We start from the raw sequence: 20784 nt of genomic DNA, 5'->3' as shown, positions 1-20784 counted from the left end.
AACAAAGTGACCCCCGGAAAGTGGACAGGGGGGAAATATCCGGCCCACTGTTTGAACAAGGTTTTTGTGGGTTTTTGCAAAGAATGAAGCGAGGCTCCTTTGTGCAAAGCAAGACAGCGAAAGAGACACAGACCGTCAGTATAAGGAAAATGATTATGCTCGTCTTTTTGGAGTTTGTGCAAGAACGGTGTGTTTGTGATGTAGTCAGGTAGACTACCACAGGCACATCCGATAGGAAAGTCAGACAAAGGCGTGACATAGAAACTGGAAGACATGATGTTGTGAACAGAATACCGAGAGTTTGGGCGTTCGAGTCTAACTTGTTCTAGAATGTCACGGTCACTGATTTCATCGAGAAAAGAAAGAAAGTCCTGCTTTGAGTTGATCAGGCGCGGTCGTTGTAAGACAGAGTGGTTATTGACTGAGGCATGAAAGAAAGACAAGTCACCCGACTCTTTGTTTTTGAGAAGAAAAGAGTGAGAAAAATTGATTTTGAAGCGCTTGTTTTGTTCATGGAACAGATCAAGAAGCGACTCGTCCCAATCAGGGAAATCAGAACAAGGGTTCCAGAGAATGGTATAGGTTGACTGAAGTTTACCAGGCCGCTTATGTGTTTTAACAGAATTCCAATGCTTTTCGTACATTTGTCTTTCTTCAGAAGGTAACTTTTTGATTTTTTCTTTTTCTAGTGCTCGTTTGTTTAATCCCTTTTTGGGGGAAGGGGCTTCCTGTGAAGACGAACTTTTTCTTTTGGACCCAGCGACTGTCGGCGCTGGTGGTGGAGGTGTCCGACTCGCAACATCTTGGCAGTTTTTGGTTTTTTCATGCCGAGCAAGGCCGTGTTTTCTGCTAAACGACTTGCCGCACATAGCACAGAGAAAAGGTCTGGCTTTGTTATGGGCTTCGTTAACATGAGCGTTAAGGTTGTAGTTTTGTGTAAAAACCTGTTCACAGTGCGGGCATTGGTTACGCTGCAATAAAAAAAAAGAACTATGTCTGAGCTACAAAAAAAAACAATATCAAAAAAAAATCTTACATAAAAACATTTATTTTTCTAAAAAGCTATGTCTGAGAAAAAAGTAACACGCTACTTTATTTTTTTTATCTTTACAAAAACAAAATCAACTTACCAAATCTGTTGAGGCCGGTTGTGGCGTTGTGTTAGCGTCACTGCTGCTGCTGCTGTTGGTCGCCATAGTTGTTTTTGTTCACCACCACCCACTTGTAAAGTCGAGGAGACACTCAAGAGTTAGCCCCAGAAGAAGTTTATTTATACCCCTCTTTGCCCGCATCACCGCCGTATTCTAACTACGCGTTTCTATTTTTAGGTGCTGACCAATCAACAAGTTCTAACATGTTTAGGTCTTGCGTATCTGTGGTGCAATAACTCAGGCGTAAGCACCCAATGACCCCCTCTGGAGGTTTACCGGAGAGGGGGCTCCGCGAAGCGCAGGGATACCGTTTAATTTCCTTACTCTGACACCCCCCTGACAGGGCACCAAACTACATAGCTATTAAAGAGAGAGGGCTCCGCGAAGCGCAGAGAAAGTGTGAATGTGTGTGTGTGTGTGTGTGTGTGTGTATGTATGTGTGTGTGTGTGTGTGTGTGTGTGTGTGTGTGTGTGTGTGTGTGTGTGTGTGTGTGTGTGTGTGTGTGAGTTAGTTTTGAATATAAAATTTAAAGTAGATGTTTGGTTTTTTTAAATTAATAAATAAAGATAAGGATAGGATCTTAGTTTAGTATGTGAAAATGGATCCAAGGTGGAAACATCCTTTTACCTGTGTGATTGCCGGTCCCACAGGGAGTGGGAAGACTCATTTTGTCAAACAATATTTGAATCACTTACAAGATATGATGACACCCCCTCCAGAGGAATTGATTTGGTGTTATGGGGCGTGGCAGTCTGGTTACAATGAGATGAGACATGTGACGTTTGTGGAGGGTTTACCCGACGTGGAACAGTGGACAGGGGTCAAAAGGCGACTGGTCATCATTGATGATTTGATGAGTGAGACAAACGACAAGGTCACACAACTATTCACCAAAGAAAGTCATCATCGGAATCTGAGTGTAATGTATATTGTACAGAACCTGTTCGGAAAAAACAAAGAGCAGAGGACGATCAGTTTGAACAGTCACTACCTGGTGGTGTTTAAAAACCCACGGGATGCTTCACAGATCAACCATCTGGCCAAGCAGATGTACCCTGGGAAGCTAAAGTATGTCCAAGAGGCATTTAAAAATGCGACTTCTATGCCTCACGGTTATTTGCTGTTTGACTTGCGACAAGAGACACCCGATCATCTTCGTCTGAGAACAAAACTTTTCCCACCAGAGCACCCTGTAGTGTACCTTCAAAAATAACCATGTCTACACGCCTGAAGAGAAATGTACCCATGTTGCGATTGTTGTGTGGGGCTAAGCCTGCCGTGATTAAGGCCGTATTGAAAGGAGCTTCTCCAGATTTGATCCATGCGTTGTGCGAGTGCTCCCTGAACATCTTAAAAGGCCATGTGCAGCTGACGCCCGCACAGAAGAAACGGTTGTCTCGACACAAACAGAACCTACGGGTCTTAGCCAAAAAAACAACATCTGTCAAACATCGAAAGCAAATCCTGCAGAAAGGCGGTTTTCTTCAGGCTCTTTTGAACCCTGTACTAGGTATTGTATCTGGCTTGCTCGGGACCCTGGGTCTCTGATGCGATGGAGCATACCAAAAAGATGATTTTGATTGAGCCACGTGTGTTGGACTCTTTGCGGGACTCTGCAGGTGGACCTCCAGTACCTGATGCCACCTCACAAAGTTTGAAGGACATGGATCAAGTGATGCGGGGTATTTTAGACAAGAAGGATGTGGACAAACATGAAAAAGCAGACTCCTACCAACAAGTCTTGTGGCGGTTTCTTAAGCGTGTTGAAGAATATAAAAACAAACCTCTTGGAAGAGTGGAGATAGCACAACCCTCAAAACAACCTTTGACAGAACTAAATGAGGTCGAGAAACCTCAGGACCTAGCTAGGGTAGAAAAACGAGTGTTGGAGAGTGTGCCGAAAACCTTGAAGAAGAAGGCTCAGTTGCTTTTGGATATAACCAAGGACAGTTCTGACATCAAGTGGAATGATCAAGGGCAGCTCGTGTACCAGGGACAGACAGTAGAAGGAACCAACATGGCTGATCTGGTGAATGATGCTCTTCGTTACCGTAAAAATGCACCTGATCCTCAAGGGTGGGAAGTGTTTGCAAAAGGTTTAAAAGCGGTTAATGCCCCTCGTGAACTCATTGGTCACACAGGGCGATGGGAGTGGATGCACAGCGAGGGGGGTGATAGAGGAAGACCACCCACCAGGACAAAAAGAAGAAGAAGAAGAATTGTGACTCCTTCCTCAGCATCTCCTTCTGCAGAAAGAGTATCATTTCCTTCTACATCGCCCAAGAAGAAGACGTGGCTATCTTATTCTTGAGCAGAATGCCAGTGAAAAAGAAAAAAGTCGCTGAGAAGCTGCGACGTCGATATTATGAAAGTCAACTCCCTGGAAGTTTGGGTGGAGTGGAGGCTTTGAGAAGAACCACCAGACAAGAACAAAAACAAGTTGAAAAGTGGTTGACTTTTCAAGACACCTATACACTACACAAACCTGTGCGGCGAAAGTTTACTCGTCGTCGTATTATCGTGGGTGGCATAGATCATCAGTGGCAAGCAGATTTGATTGATGTTAGAGCGCTGAGAAAAGACAATGACGGGTTTACCTACCTACTCACATGTATTGATGTGCTGAGCAAACACGCGTGGGTGGTGCCTTTGAAGGACAAAACAGGGGCCTCTCTGGTGACAGCCTTCAAAAGCATTTTTGTCCGAGGTCGTCAACCCCTGAGACTACAAACAGATAAGGGTAGCGAATTTAAAAACAAGGTGTTCCAGGATTTTTTGGACAAAACAAAAGTACACTTTTTTGTGACAGAAAATGATGACATTAAAGCCTCAATGGCGGAGCGCTTCAACCGTACCTTGAAAGACAAACTGTGGAGGTATTTCACCAGAACAAGTTCAGTGAGGTATGTGGAAGTCTTGGCTAAGCTGGTGCGTGGTTACAATCATTCCTACCACCGCAGTATTAAGAAAGCTCCTGCTGACGTAACCATCGCTAATCAGGAGGAAGTGTGGCAACGGTTGTATGGTGGTCCAACTCTCTCCAAACCACCTAAACTGAATATAGGAGACCGTGTGCGAATCAGCAAGACGAGAAGAGTCTTTAAAAAAGGTTATATGCCTTCTTGGACAGAGGAACTCTTTACCATCAGTCAAGTCAAGACAACCACACCCGTGACCTATGTGCTGAAAGATGATCACGGAGAAGAACTGTTGGGGACTTTTTATGAACAGGAACTGCAGAAAGTGGGGGAGAAAGAAATATACCGCATTGAAGCTGTTTTGGAACAACGCCCTGGAAAAGGCAAACAGAAAGAGTATTTAGTCAAATGGCTCGGCTATGACCCGTCATTCAATTCTTGGATTCCACAGACGGCACTGACCCCCTACACGGACTAGCTTCAGTGGTTCTGATGGAGGAAACTCAGAAGATTAATACGCCTCTGGATGAACCAGACAGTGTTGTTAAGCGACCAAGAACATCCAAGCTGTGGCGTGTATTTGGACGTCGTGTCCCTCGGAGCGAGATTGTCTTCCTTTGTCAGATGCTCCTTATTTATGTGGTGATTGGAGTGTCTCTGTTCAATCTGACAACCGGTCGCGGACCGGATAACTTGTGGGTGGCCCTACTGGGAAGTTGTCTCGGCTACGTGCTTCCTAATCCTTCCATTGATCCACCCTTGGTACAGTAACAACGTCTTCACTCATCATGTTCTACCTGACACTCCCCAGCAACAGCTCCTTGCAGCACTACCCTGACAACAACGCGAGTCACTACTACACAAAACTACCTCAAACAATTGACCTGGGCACCGACTACGAGTGTGGGTTGGCTGAGATTCAGTTTAACAACTCGTATGTAAATGTGGAAAAAGACACGTGTCAGTTTCGAATTTGTGTCCCATTAGGTGTTGTTATTTCTTGTGATACTCTAGTTTTACCAGAGGGGTTGTATGATTCACCTGCTTTTTTTATAGACTCACTAAACCAGCTCTTGGTTGATGTAAGTCTTACGCACTATGTAAGGTTTTATTACACCAAAGCAGCAAAAAAAGTACGTGTTAAATTACTCAAAAATATCTCGCTGTGGATGAGCCCCGAGTTGATGAGAATTTTGAAAACAGATGTCACCCAACAAAGCATCATAGGCCCTGGTCACTTTGACGGTAAAGCTATGATGGACTTACATCAAGATTTTCACGCAATATACGTGTACTGCGATTTGGTGCGCGAAAGAGTGGTCGGAGACACATTAGTCCCATTGTTGCGGACGGTGCCGATTAAAAAGAAGACTGAAGAAGTCGTTCATCATATATTTGAAAAACCCCATTACATGCCACTGACTCGTTGTCAGTTCAACACGGTGGAAATGCTTTTAACAACGGACACGGGAAAACCTATCGCATTTGAGCAAGGGAAGACGGTCGTGACGCTTCATTTTCGTCGTAGACGCACCGACCATTTGTAAAAGATGGTTCGTCTAACCCCTTTCCAGGGCAGTGGAAAACTCTATGAAGATTATTACTGCAGCCAGGTCGGCCACGGTCTCCCCGTGTTTGTAGGAGGAAGAAACTACAGAGGTCATGGCATTGGCAATCTCTTAGGGGGTATTGGTCGAGCCCTTGTACCTCTTTTGAGAAGTGGTGGAAAAGCTCTGCTGAAAGAGGGGGCTAGGACAGGTATGCAGGTGGCTCAGGATGTACTGTCTGGGCGTAGTGTTAAGTCGTCACTCCAGCAGAGAGCTAGCAATGCAGGGAAGCGCTTGTTTCACCAAGCCGTGGGTCGAGTGACAGGCACAACAGCCGCGCCACCTGGAGAACCTGCAAGGAAACGTATAAAATCATCTACACCACACCGCCAAGGTCAGACTGGGAGGCAGAAGAAGAAGAGAAGGAGGGCGACAGCAGCCGATATTTTTGGATAAGCATCATGGCGCTTGCCCACCCTCAGTCATGTGAAAGTGTACATACTGGACTGGATTTGTTTTCTGTACCCCCAACACAGACAGCTGTGCAGGAGGGAATGTTTGTAGAGTATCATCCTCTAGCTACTCTGGCCCCAGGAGCCCCTATTGAGTTTGCCATCAGTGGTGCCACATCCGAGTACCTGGATCTAAGCAACACGTATCTCCATGTGCGAGCTAAAATCACCAAAGCAGACGGAACAAACTTGGAGGCTGACTCCCCTGTGGCTCCTGTCAACTACTGGATGCACAGCCTGTTTTCCCAGGTGGATATCAGTCTCAATGATACCTTGGTGACCAATTCAGAGAACACCTACCCCTACCGTGCCTACATTGAAGCCACCCTCAACTATGGACGAGAAGCCAAGAAAAGTCACCTCACCAGTGCCATGTATTACCGAGATAGCTCCAACCACCTGGATGATACAGCAGGGGATGACAACTGGGGTTTGAAGGTACGGCGTGAGCAAACCATGCGGAGCAGAGAGGCAGACATGATGGGGCGACTTCATGCTGACATCATGCACCAGGAACGCTACATGATGAACGGCGTGGACGTGAAGATCAGACTCATTCCTTCCAAGAACATCTTCCACCTGATGTCTCCTGACCCCTTTCAGGGTTTCCGCAGTGTCATTACACATGCCTCCCTGTTTGTTCGCAAAGTCAAGTTGAACCCTGCTGTGAGCCTCGCTCACGCCAAAGCACTGGAAAAAGGCACGGCCAAGTATCCTTTGAAAAGGGTCGTGGTAAAGACTTTCTCCATTCCCACAGGCAACCACAGTGCTGTGCAGGACAACTTGTTTCTGAGTCAGACACCCAACCGCCTGGTGATTGGCTTGGTGGACAGCGCTGCTTTCAACGGACAAGCCTCACGCAATCCCTACCACTTCAAGACACAAGGATTGTCCTTTCTCAGCCTGTACCTAGACGGGAAACAGATTCCCGGCAAACCCCTGACACCGAACTTTGAACAACACCAGTATGTGAGGTCATTCTTCAGTCTCATGACGTCTACGGGTGTCGCCAACAAAGATGCGGGATCTTACATGGAGCTGCGTGATTTTGAACTGGGGTATGCTATCTACAGTTTTGACCTGAGTCCCAGTCTTCTGGATGGAGATCAGTTTGAACTGGTGAAAAGCGGTGCCCTGCGTCTGGAGCTGAAGTTCAACCAAGCCCTTCCAGCGCCTGTGATGGTGATTGTGTATGGTGAAATGGACAGCATGATCGAGATTGATCGCTCTCGCCAGGTCCTGACTGATTTTGCACTATGAACAGCAAAGACATTAGCCGAGTGTTGGGGAGAGACATTCATACCCGACGTGTGTTTCGAGGTGTGTTTCCCAGAGACAGACTCCCACGACAGGTGAATACGCGACGCCCAAGCGCTTTTGTCATCAATACAGATCGCAGTACAGGACCGGGAGAACACTGGGTGTGTGTCTGGTTTGATGGACTGGGACAAGCGGAATATTTTGATAGTTTTGGTTTACCACCCGTGCACCCCGCCATTGAAAACTTTATGCTGAAACACAGTTCAGCCCACGTGTACAACCCACGTCTTTTGCAAGACTTGACGAGTTCAGCCTGTGGCTTGTATGTATTGTACTATGTTTTGATGAAAAGCCGCGGAGCCAGTTTATTTCGAACGCTTCGTGTGTTTTCTCCCAACAGACTTTGGAGTAATGATCGAAGAGTATGGTTTTTGGTCCAACAGCTAAGAAGAAACTGAGGTCGCGTGCATCGTCTTTTGTTTAGGTCTGTAAACTGTTTTATTTCTTTTATTGGGTGTGTTTTGTGTGTGTATGTGTCTATATAAGAAGAAGGGGCGGAATCATCACCACCACTTTCATCTCGTACCCACCAAAGTAGAGAGAGGGTTAGAAGAGTGCTAGTAAGAAAAGAGAGGTACACAAAACAAAAAAAGTCATGCTGGAGACGGCCAGTCCCTCTTTAGAGCAGATGTTGGAAGAATTGGAGGCTGGTATTCTCAAAGTTAAAGATCACCTGCGAAACAGTTTGTTCTTGATGTTTGTTAGTGAGTTAAAACGCGATGTTTGCAAACGCCTTGAAGAAAAAAAGAGAGAAGAAAAAGACTATTCAACACGGTGGACTGTTGACGCCATTAGAACCGTCGCAGATAAAATCTGGGAACACCTAAATCGAGACAAAATTCTTAGTCGTTGGAATGTAGCATTACCCAAGACACATCCAGACGGGGTCTCCTGGTGGTGTTTGCGAGTTGTTGTGTGGAAGTGGACAGAAACGACAGCGTTTCGAAAAAGGGTTATCACTCATGTGACTGAACAACTGCTCTGTGAGTGATGCAACAGAGTGAAAAACGACATAGCATCCCACGTGACCTTAGGCTAACCCAGTGTGGACCCGTTAAAACCAGAATAATCAAGATGTACATGAACCACGAGTGTGTATATAAGACAGGACGGATGTAAAAAGACCACTACAGAGGATTTTTGCGAAATCGATCATGTCTTCAGGGACCATGAAGCAGCCACCACAGCCGGCTACACGCTACCCGCTAGGTGGAAGCCTTTTTGCCTCAGTAAAAACGTGGAGAGGGGATGTAAAAATCCATATTCGCCACTATGCTGTTCCTACCCGCACCAAAGGTGGGCGTGTTGTCCCCACCCAAAGAGGAGTCACCCTGGACTTGAAAAAGTTTCAGAAACTGCTTAGAGTGCAGAAAAAACTCAAAGAAGACTTCCACCAACAGGTATCTTCTCTGTCACCCACAGAGGAGAAGCAGGAGAAAAAACATCCGAAAAATCACACAGAGTATCCGCCGTCAGACTACTACTGTTCAACACCATCAACCACAGCCACGGCTTCGACACAAAGCGAGGAATACCCTCAGCAGCTACAGCGACCCCTGTATTCCACATGTCCAGCTTACTGTCCTGTCACAACCGTAAATCCTCTTCGTGTGACACCAAGAAGTGGTTATGAAGTTGACAACTAATCCGGGGACCACCTCGTTCCTTTAAATTGACAATCATGATTTGGATTTTTTTAATTTTTTTTTTAAATTTTTTTTTTTTTAATGTATGTGTATGCAAAATGTTAATTTTTTTTTAATATTTTTAATATTCAAAAGACTGCTGTCACTTTTATAATAAAATGATCATATTGGAAAAGTTAATAACTATGTGTCTGTATAACTCTTGAATGCTACCGTGAGCAGTTTTATGTATTGTTTTGTTACTCTTTACGTCTGACTTTTTTACCTTCTTGTTTGGAAGTACTTGTGTAAACGCGCGCGCATGTGTGTGTGTGTGTGTGTGTGTGTGTGTGTGTGTGTGTGTGTGTGTGTATGTGTGTGTGTGTGTGTGTGTGTGTGCGTGTGTGTGTGATCGGAGGTGTGTGTGATCGGAGGTGTGTGTGTGTGTGTGTGTGTGTGTTTGCACTTACATTTTATTCCCACCACACATATAATCCTACCTCTTACATAGTCTATCAACAACAAAATTAAAAAAATTAAACACCGCAACAACGAAGAAAATAAATATCAAAAACAAAATAATACCTATCTTATCTGGTGTACCTATCAAAACCTTGTACGTAGAACAACCGTTTCTATTTTTAGTGCTGACCAATCAACAAGTTCTAACATGTTTAGGTCTTGCATCTCTGTGGTGCAATGCTCAGACGTGATCAGTCTCTAACCTAACATTATGTATGACTGACTGTAGAACAACTCGTGTTCGGTGTAAAATGTACCTCCGATGTTTATAACACCCACATAAAAAACAACAATCTGAGTCTACTTGTTAAAACTTTTGTTATATGTGTACATCAGCTCCCATCCCTCTCATCAGTCGAGCTAACTTCCACACCCACCCCACACCATTTGTCTAGCACTAATCTAAGCATTAAACTCTAAGCAAACCTCGATAGGCAAACCACCTCCTATTAAACTTCTCTAACCGCTGGCCACCTCTGGTGGTTTTATCGGCGAAGGGGCTCCGCAAAGAGTAGGGATACCATTTTTATTACCTTATCCTGACACCTCCCCTGACAGGGCACCAGACTACATAGCTATTAAAGAGAGAGGGCTCCGCGAAGCGCGGAGAAAATGGGGGGAATGACTGCTTTTTATTGGTGCTTACCCCAGCTGGAGTGGTCATTAGTACCGAGCAACAGGTACAGGCACATGAAATCACATGACAAAATATAAAACGCAATAAACCGTTTAAACGCAATATCTACTTATCATTACTTAAACACAGGCACCTTAACCTATAACTTTATGCTGGTCCCTACCCTTGCGCATTGCGCATTGCGCAGGGGATGAGGCATACCTCTTCCTTACTACTAATATGTACCATTTGTGATTTTGTATGTATTTAATTTTTGCTGAATGTCTATCAAAGCTATTTCACTCTAATTAGGCCTAACGGCTAACCTAAGAGAGAAGGACTACCAAACACAAAATAAAACTTCTTCGCAAGAAAACAAGCTAGTTATCAGCATGAAACAAAAAGTGGTCCATATTAGGAGCCCTTCCTAACTGTCTGTGTCTGCGTCGAAGATGTTACCGTGAATGTGTTTTTAAAAGACATTTGTCAGGGCGGCATTCAAACCACACGCACCAGACACGAACCGACGAACAAAATACTTCTGACAACTTAAATGTAAAATCAACAAGAGTGTAGCAGGGACCTATATTAATATAGGTCTATGAGTGTAGTAAGATTCCAAAGTTGTATTCAGACCAAAACAACAATCATAAAACATACATGGGATCTTTCAAATGTGTGTGTGTGTGTGTGTGTGTGCGCGCGCGCGCGCGCGCGCGCGTGTGTGTGTGTGTGTGTGTGTGTGATGATAATTAGTTTTAACGTCCTCTTAGAACTGCAACTGGCTTTAGGACAGGTAGAGTTAATATGCTTTATGTGGGGACAAGACACTGAACAAACATGCAACCAGAGAACACATATGGTCGTGTTATAATCATATCTGGAAGTCTGTTGCGATGTTTCAAAATGGGGATGGAAGTGAAGATTGTGTACGCGGAATATGGTTGGACTGGAGCGGTTTTGTAGGCTTATTTTTTTAATTTTTGTTATGTGGAATATTGTTATATTTGTGGCTGAATAGGTAAGTAAGGTAAGTCTGTTTGTCTGTCTGTCTGTAAAACATTACATTTTAAACGGCAGAAATTAATATGTAAACCGCGGAGAGCACAGTTGTGGTTCGCGCTATATAAGCTCCCCATAATAATAATAATAATAATTAAAAGTGTGTGTGTGTAAAGCCGAGCGGTGATGGAAGCTTCACGTAGATATGGGGGAAGGGCTCCTAATATGGACCGGCTCCTAATAATTATGGACCCCCTCCTGTTCTGAAAAACTAACGGTGCTAGAGCGCTCAAAAAAGTTTTGTTCGCTGTATTCAACCTCTCTGGATAACTCGCACATCTCAAAACAGTTGCAGAAACACAAATCTCAAAACCGTTAGGCTTTTTCTAATTTTTTTCATTCAGTTTGGCAGCGTTCACTCTAAATTTGCCGCCTAAAACGGACTCGTTTCTCAGTGTCCACAGCCAAAGCTTTTATCACACAAAAATTACCATATATATATGACAGCTAAGACCGCATTTGTTACATTTTAGCAGTGTTGACCCCGAGTTTCTACTGCAAACAAAAAATAATAGCAAAATCTCAAAGTATGTGCGAGTCCCCTAATATGGACCACCTTCAACAAATCGAAGAAAAACAAGTCGCGTAAGGCGAAAATACAATATTTAGTCAAGTAGCTGTCGAACTCACAGAATGAAACTGAACGCAACGCAACGCAGCAAGACCGTATACTCGTAGCATCGTCACTCCACCGCCCGTGGCAAAGGCAGTGCACGTGGAATTGACAAGAAGAGCGGGTTATTCGTTGCGCTGAGAAGGATAGCACGCTTTTCTGTACCTCTCTTTGTTTTAACTTTCTGAGCGTGTTTTTAATCCAAACATATCATATCTATATATTTTTGGAATCAGGAACCGACAAGAAATAAGATGAAAGTGTTTTTAAATTGATTTCGAAAAAAAAATTTGATAATAATTTTTATATATTTAATTTTCAGAGCTTGTTTTTAATCCGAATATAACATATTTATATGTTTTTGGAATCAGCAAATGATGGAGAATAAGATAAACGTAAATTTGGATCGTTTTATAAATTTTTATTTTTTTTTACAATTTTCAGATTTTTAATGACCAAAGTCATTAATTAATTTTTAAGCCACCAAGCTGAAATGCAATACCGAACCCCGGGCTTCGTTGAAGAGTACTTGACCAAAATTTCAACCAATTTGGTTGAAAAATGAGGGCGTGACAGTGCCGCCTCAACTTTCACGAAAAGCCGGATATGACGTCATCAAAGACATTTATCAAAAAAATGAAAAAAACGTTCGGGGATTTCATACCCAGGAACTCTCATGTCAAATTTCATAAAGATCGGTCCAGTAGTTTAGTCTGAATCGCTCTACACACACACACACACACACACACACACACACGCACGCACGCACGCACGCACATACACCACGACCCTCGTTTCGATTCCCCCTCGATGTTAAAATATTTAGTCAAAACTTGACTAAATATAAAAAGCTAAAAGCTATTTTCATTAATTCATTAAGAAGCTTGCTGGAAATAACCTATAACTAGTCTTCGAGATTTAAAAAAAAAGTCTTCTTTTCGTGGAAGTTGATAATTTCACTTATTTTTACTCTGTTTTTGATAAGCTTCTTTAGTTTCCTGGTGTTCTTCAAATAATGCTCTCATCAACCCGAAACAGATCAATCTAAAGCATATTAAAATTAGTCTGACTTGTACACTGAGCTGTGAAGGCCGCTTCACTGGTCCATATTAGGCGCCCAGGCTCCTATTATGGACCATTTGTGATTTTGACTGTATTTAATTTTTGCTGAATGTCTATCAAAGCTATTTCACTCTAATTAGGCCTAACGGTTAACCTAAGAGAGATAGGCCGTGATCGTGAAAAGTAGGATGTGCGCCGAAATGGCTGCGATCTGCTGGCCGATGTGAATGCGTGATGTATTGTGTAAAAAAAATTCCATCTCACACGGCATAAATAAATCCATGCGCCTTGAATATGTGCGCGATATAAATTGCATAATTATTATTTTTTTTAAATCCCTGCGCTTAGAACTGTACCCACGGAATACGCGCGATATAAGCCTCATATTGATTGAGAGAAGGACTACCAAACACAAAATAAAACTCTTCGCAAGAAAACAAGCTAGTTATCAGCATGAAACAAAAAGTGGTCCATATTAGGAGCCCTTCCTAATTAACTGTCTGTGTCTGCGTCGAAGATGTTACTGTGAATGTGTTTTTAAAAGACACTTATCAGGACGGCATTCAAACCACACGCACCAGACCGACTAAATGTAACAAACAAGTCGCGTAAGGCGAAAATACAACATTTAGTCAAGCTGTCGAACTCACAGAATGAAACTGAACGCAATGCAATTTTTCAACAAGACCGTATACTCGTAGCATCGTCAGTCCACCGCTCATGGCAAAGGCAGTGAAATTGACAAGAACAGCGGGGTAGTAGTTGCGCTGAGAAGGATAGCACGCTTTTCTGTACCTCTCTTCGTTTTAACTTTCTGAGCGTGTTTTTAATCCAAACATGTCATATCTATATGTTTTTGGAATCAGGAACCGACAAGGAATGAGATGAAAGTGTTTTTAAATTGATTTCGAAAATTTAACTTTGATCATAATTTTTAATTTTTTAATTTTCAGAGCTTGTTTTTAATCCAAATACAACATATTTATATGTTTTCGGAATCAGAAAATGATGAAGAATAAGATGAACGTAAATTTGGATCATTTTATAAAAAAAATTGTTTTTTTTACAATTTTTAGATTTTTAATGACCAAAGTCATTAATTAATTTTTAAGCCACCAAGCTGAAATGCAATACCAAAGTCCGGCCTTTGTCAAAGATTGCTTGGCCAAAATTTCAATCAATTTGATTGAAAAATGAGGGTGTGACAGTGCCGCCTCAACTTTTACAAAAAGCCGGATATGACGTCATCAAAGACATTTATCGAAAAAATGGAAAAAAACATCCGCGGATATCATACCCAGGAACTCTCATGTCAAATTTCATGAAGATCGGTCCAGTAGTTTAGTCTGAATCGCTCTACACACACACACGCACACACACACACACGCACACACACACACACACACATACACCACGACCCTCGTCTCGATTCCCCCTCTATGTTAAAACATTTAGTCAAAACTTGACTAAATGTAACAAGTCGCGTAAGGCGAAAATACAACATTTAGTCAAGTAGCTGTCGAACTCACAGAATGAAACTGAACGCAATGTAACACTCGTAGCATCGTCAGTCCACCGCGCACGGCAAAGGCAGTGAAATTGACAAGAAGAGCGGGGTAGTACTTGCGCTGAGAAGGATAGCACGCTTTTCTGTACCTCTCTTCGTTTTAACTTTCTGAGCCTGTTTTTAATCCAAACATATCATATCTATATGTTTTTGGAATCAGGAACCGACAAGGAATAAGATGAAGGTGTTTTTAAATTGATTAGGACAATTTAATTTTGATAATAATTTTTATATTTTTAATTTTCAGAGCTTGTTTTTAATCCAAATATAACATATTTATATGTTTTTGGAATCAGACAATGATAAACAATAAGATGAACGTAAATTTGGATCGTTTTATAAATGTTTTTTTTTTTTACAATTTTCAGATTTTTAATGACTAAACTCACTCATTAGTTTTTAAGCCACCAAGCTGAAATGCAATACAAAACCCCGGCCTTCGTCGAAGATTACTTGACCAAAAGTTCAACCAATTTGGTTGAAAAATGAGAGCGTGACACTGAGTGCCGCCTCAACTTTCACGAAAAGCCGGATATGACGTCATCAAAGACATTTATTGAAAAAATGAAAAAAACGTATGGGGATTTCATACCCAGGAACTCTCATGTCAAATTTCATAAAGATCGGTCCAGTAGTTTAGTCTGAATCGCTCTACACACACACACAGACAGACAGACACACACACACACACACACACACGCACATACACCACGACCCTCGTCTCGATTCCCCCCTCTACGTTAAAACATTTAGTCAAAACTTGACTAAATGTAAAAAGGACATTATGTGTTGCATCCAAAAACTATGTGATTAAAACATTATCAGAAAAGGAAGGGCAATGAAAATCCTAAAATCTCCAACTCGAGTCACTTCCTGCAGATACATGGAGAGTAAGTCCAGTCAATCAGCCACCCTCTCGGCCGGATGTTTTGGGGAGGGGGGGGGGAACTAGAACAAAGACCTCTTTGTGGTCAGTCGGCTTTCTCAGGGCCAGCAAAGCTCGCCTCAGCAACACATGTGAAAATGATTAACTCGCTCGGTACCGTAGGTTTGCTAAGGAATAGAGACGAACTCTTATCTGGCTGGCCAAAAATTGTCAGTTTAAAATGACCTACTTTCTCTGTTCAACGCACGGGCTATTCGTACTGTATCTCCTCTTGTGCACTTACAAGGCTCTTATGGAGAAAATAAGAGATACCAAAAAAGGTGTGTGTGTGTGTGTGTGTGTGTGTGTGTGTGCGAGTGTGTGTGCCCATAGTGTGCGCGCGCGCGTGCATGTGTGTGTGTGTGTGTGTCACGGTATGCCTTATGTTTGTGTGTCCCAGTGTGTGCACAGTGTGTGCCTGTGCGTGTGCCTGTGTGTACCGTTTGTGTGTCATTATATGTCAGTTATAATGTGTGTGTGCAGTGACGGTGTGAATGTGTGTGTGACGGTGTGTGTGTGTGTGTGTGTGTGTGTGTGTATGGTGTATGCCTGTGCAATGTGTGTGTGTGTATGTATATAATTATATATATATATATATATATATGTGTGTGTGTGTGTGTGTGTGTGTGTGTGTGTGTGTGTGTGTGTGACCGTGCTGAGAGAGAAAGAGAGAGAGAGGAAGCCGATAATCGTCTGATTCTGCAGACTCGCCGAGAGGCGGCCGGGGTTTGGCACCAGGCTGATGAAAACGCAGAATAATCCATCAAAACAACACTCTAACATCAAGTTTTAGAAACCAGAAAAACGTATCGTAACTCCATAGGTTTTGTGGTGTTTTGCGCACTGCTGAAACGCGTTTAACACGACGTGAATCGCCGTGCGTTAACGTAGCGAAAACGTCCAAAACACAGACACCAAAACTCGATGTTTTACCGTGTTTTGCACCCTGCTAAAATCCCAGGGATTTTATTGCGTTACGGCAGTTTTTCTAACTTGATGTGAATCGCACAGGTATAATGCCACAAAATTCAGTTGATTAACTTCATGTTTCATGTTATATGCCACGTTATAGTGCCAAAACGTGACTTTTCGCCCAGTGTGTGGAGTGTGTGTTTCTCTCTCTCTCTCTCTCTCTCTCTCTCTCTCTCTGGGCATAGCCCGTGTACATACGTATGGGTCTCTAATTGCAGCTGAGTTCTTGAGATGCTACCTATCTAGCAATATTATGGTGGGGAGGCCTTTATTATTTTTAGATGCTATTAACCACTCATTTTTGAATTAGAGTTCGGCACAGTTCAGTCAGAGTAGGTCATGCTATCTGAGTGCTGAGTGCAGAGAGTGTATCACTTTATTTGTTTAATTACGGTCTCGCAATTGATTGGCAACTGTGACAGGGGAGGCTACCGCTCCTTTCACAGCAGACTCTGCGCCCGAGTTGTTGGCCTTTAAGTCAACACCAGTGGGTTGTGGAATTCTGTTTGTGATGGGGTCTGGTGGTTTCCGATTGTCTGTATGTTCATGGAAACCTTCGGGTTTGCATAACAGTTTTTATAGGGCTAAGAAATTAGCCCTAACATTTTCAATCCTGTTTGATTGCACTTCGCCTCCCGAGGTGATCGTAGTCAGTGTTTCGGCACTCGGTTACACAACAATTAGTCGAACAGGCTGACCTTTCGACGTGGACATAAATAAAACAAAGATTGGGTTAAGGCCATGTCAGTGATACAAAACAATACTTGCTTATTGCACTCATTCATCCAAATCTATGCTGAGTTTGCGTTTTAAGGCCACGAGTTATGTTATCTTCCTAACCTACATGTCGGAACACGATAGCGGCCCCGCTTTTGTGTGTTAGAAGTTTGACATTCCTTATGTGTAATTTTTGCATGATAAAGACTGACCTAGCAAAAAGACACACAGCTTTGCACCATTGTTTTCTTTACGTTGATGTTCTGTTACATCAGAGGGGAAGACAAGGCTCTACTGCGACCGAAAATATGAATTATGTTTCTGCAGTGGCGGTGTTTTTGGTTCCCTTGGCTTTCGGTAAGCAAATAAAAAGACCAGGCGTGGGAACGAAGAAGACGAATCAACAACAAAACAAATAACAAAAAAGAAAACGTCGTCTGCTTCGTTCTTTTACGTGAGAATTTTTTTTTCTTTTCTTTTTATTTACGCTCTCAGTCATCGTTGCTCTTCTGTTTTCGGTAAGCAGTTCGCCGTATTCAGAAATGTTCACGTTATGAGAGATTTACAAAGAGAGGATTCACAATTTCCGATCAATATGTCAAGAAGTATGAATTCAATAATGATGTATCAAAATGTGTTAAGATGAGCTTAATAGACTGAATGACGGTCCACCTTCTCAGTAGTGTCAAATTCAAAACACGCCGCATGTGCATACCTGTCAAGTCTTACGGTTTTCGCGTAATTCTTACGGAATTTTGATGTTTTTCAAGTCTTACGGCGTAAGCCGAAGATCTTACGGTTTTTACAAAACAATTTGGTCAAATAAAAAAAGATCGCAAAGGTTCGTCCGAGAACAAAGTAACAGCTACAAAATCTCGCGGTAACTGATCCGGCGGCAGTACAAGGCAACGCGCATGTGCACACCGTCAGCGCGATCTGACCGAGTACTTTGCGACCACGCTTGACCACACGCGACCTCAAATTAAAGCAGTTACATGTACTATTGTTGTTGTTCTCGGTGTATCTTCAGGGTATTTTCTCACGTTGTGCGAAGTTTTAAGCCATAGAAATGAAACTAAGGGAGTTGTGATGCATTTTCGAAGAGCTCGCGATCGAAAGCGAAAGGAGCCGGATTTCTGTCACATCCAATCATGTCGGACTTGTTTTTAGAACACGCGCGACCTCAAACTAAAACATGTACATGTCATATTTTTGTTGTTCTAGTATCTACACAGTATTTTCTCACGTTGTACCAAGTGTGAAGCCATATAAATAAAAATAAGGGCGTTGTGATGCATTTTTGAAGAGGGAGAGAGCGAAAATTAGCACCGGATGTTTGTCACAACCGATCATCATAATCATATACGACTTGTTTTTAGAATATGCGCGACCTTAAACTAAAGCATTTACATATCATATTTTTGTGGATCTGGTATTTGTCCTTGATTGTTAAGACACACATGAGTTTCTGGCTTGTAACTTTTTACATGTTCTGTTTGGCTAAAATGTTCTCTTTTGCACATTTAATTGTGGTGGGGGTTTCCATTCAGTCATGATTGAATCACTGTGCTCAATGAATGAATGTTGTTAAAACACACTTGTCTTGTGCCTTTACTATCATGTGGTGTTTTTGTGCATTCTGGTAACATTTTTGTGAGGGGTGTAAATGTGTGACTGCCAGGTCTTGGACGTGTGCCGTCTTTGTACAACATATTTAGGTGATTCTCGGTACAATTTACATTTAAACATGCTTTGCATTTCAAAATTACATAAAACAGTGCAGTTTAGTGTTGAAAAAAAGTTTGTTTTTGATTATGTGTGAAATAAGGCTGATTTCTTGTTGTTGTTGTGTGTATGTGTGCATGTATTTAGTTCTTGTGGTGATTAATCTAACGACTTCTGCAGTTTTGCACGTTGTCTTATGCTTTTTGGTGCAAACTTATGGTTTTGTGAGCAAAATCTTATGGTGAGAGTCCACAAGAGCTTGACAGGTATGCATGTGAAGGTTGTCAGTGGTCGTGGAAGTGAACTTAATATTATAAAATATCAAATCCGTCTTTACGGCCTGGCGTTTTTCAAAGTACAACATGTATAAATAGTATATATTACGATAAATATTTGATGTGACATCCAACAGCCGCACCACACGGCGATGGGGTCAACAAAGCCCCCCACCCGGACACGGAGTATCTACGTGTCTTTGCACTCGCTGACGGCAGCTTTCAGGTCAACGTCCGAGGCCAAACCTGGCTCTCCAGCGCTCCGACCTTTTTCAACGCGGACGGACAAACGTACGCCCAGGGCGCAAGCTTGAAACTGGTGTCGCAATCAACGACCAACGGAGGTGATGCGTATGGTTTCTATACGCTGTATACGTTTAAGTACCAGGCTGGCCAGAGTAAGATTACTGCCAGCATCAGAGCGTACGAGGCGCTTCCCTTTGTGTATTTTAGCCAGGTAAAGTTATATATGTAAGGTGTGGGATTGTTGGTGGACGCATAATAATTATGCACATGAGCCTGACTGTCTGTCTGTCTCCGTCTGTCTGTCTCAATGTCTCTGTTTCTGTCTCTCTCTGTCCGCTATGTTTTCCTCTGCCCTGGCCTGTCTCTCTCTCCGCGGCGATCTCTGTCTCTCTCTCTCTGTCTCTCTCTCTCTCTCTCTCTCTCTCTCTATTTCTCTAGCGAGTCTCTCTGTGTTCCTGTCTCTGTCTGTCTGTCTGTCTCATATGTCTCTTTCTCTCTCTTTCTCTCTCTCTCTCTCTCTCTCTCTCTCTCTCTCTCTCTCTATCTCTCTCTCTCTCGGCTCAGTCTCTGGGTCTCTCTCTCTCTATCTATCTCTCTCTCTCTCTCTCTCTCTCTCTCTCTCTCTCTCTCTCTCTCTCTCTCTCTCTCTCTCTCTCTCCCCCATGCCCCCATTCACCACCCCAGTGTGGGTGAATAAGCTATTAACTCAGTGACATGCATAGTGTCGTATGCCATCGTTGTTTTCCCTTTGCTAATGGCATAGACCTATAGTTTCTAAATATAGGTCCCTGCTAATGGGAACTGCCAGATTATCACAAACTCTACCTTATTCCTGATTCAAAGTTTCTAAAATGTCTCCGTGAAAATACTGCATTATATCACCCTCTAAAAACAACATTGCTGAAACAAAATCAGATGGAAAGTATCCAAGCTAACATTTGCTTGTTCTCTTCAGTCATACGATACTGGTGCCAACAGAACAAAAGCAAGCTCATCTCAGCAGACGATTTCCGGTTTCCCGTCGTTCCTAGTTCAAGCGACAAAGACGAAGCAGGGACCTCTGGGATACCTGGCCTATGGTGGCATCCATACTGCCGACAAAGCCAAATCTTTTGGACTGTGAGAACGTATTCTTTTACTGAAAAATTTTCATCAAGCAGCATTTAGGCTGGGAGTCGTTTGTTCATTTCAATGCTTCAATGTTTTCACATTAATATGTCAGTAAGCATTAACCCCTTGGCAACCATATCACGGACATTCTTAAGACATCAAGAAGATTCAATACGGCTCTGATATAGGAGACCATTGGGGAGACGATCTTTTCTAGTTTTCGGGTCGTTGTTTTGGCTTGTATTCTATCATTTATTTTCAGATTTTAATGTAGTTTTTTTCGGCTATCAAGGGGTTA

At 42.8% G+C, this 20784-nt stretch overlaps 1 protein-coding gene across 1 annotated transcript in view; it reads left to right on the top strand.

Moving 5' to 3' along the window:
* Positions 1-17283: 17283 nt before the first annotated feature.
* Positions 17284-20784, top strand: part of LOC138964682 (uncharacterized) — a 27906-nt gene continuing 24405 nt past the window's right edge. The window contains exons 1-3 of the mRNA XM_070336705.1: positions 17284-17487; positions 19268-19587; positions 20332-20495. Of these exons, the coding sequence (XP_070192806.1) occupies positions 17313-17487; positions 19268-19587; positions 20332-20495 (659 nt within the window). The 5' untranslated portion in view covers positions 17284-17312. The remainder of the gene's footprint in view (positions 17488-19267; positions 19588-20331; positions 20496-20784) is intronic.

The sequence above is a fragment of the Littorina saxatilis genome, linkage group LG4 (assembly GCF_037325665.1).
Source record: "Littorina saxatilis isolate snail1 linkage group LG4, US_GU_Lsax_2.0, whole genome shotgun sequence".
Classification (NCBI taxonomy): domain Eukaryota; kingdom Metazoa; phylum Mollusca; class Gastropoda; order Littorinimorpha; family Littorinidae; genus Littorina; species Littorina saxatilis.
The sequence above is the reverse complement of the archived record's forward strand: the minus strand, read 5'-3'. Positions and strand labels throughout refer to the sequence as shown.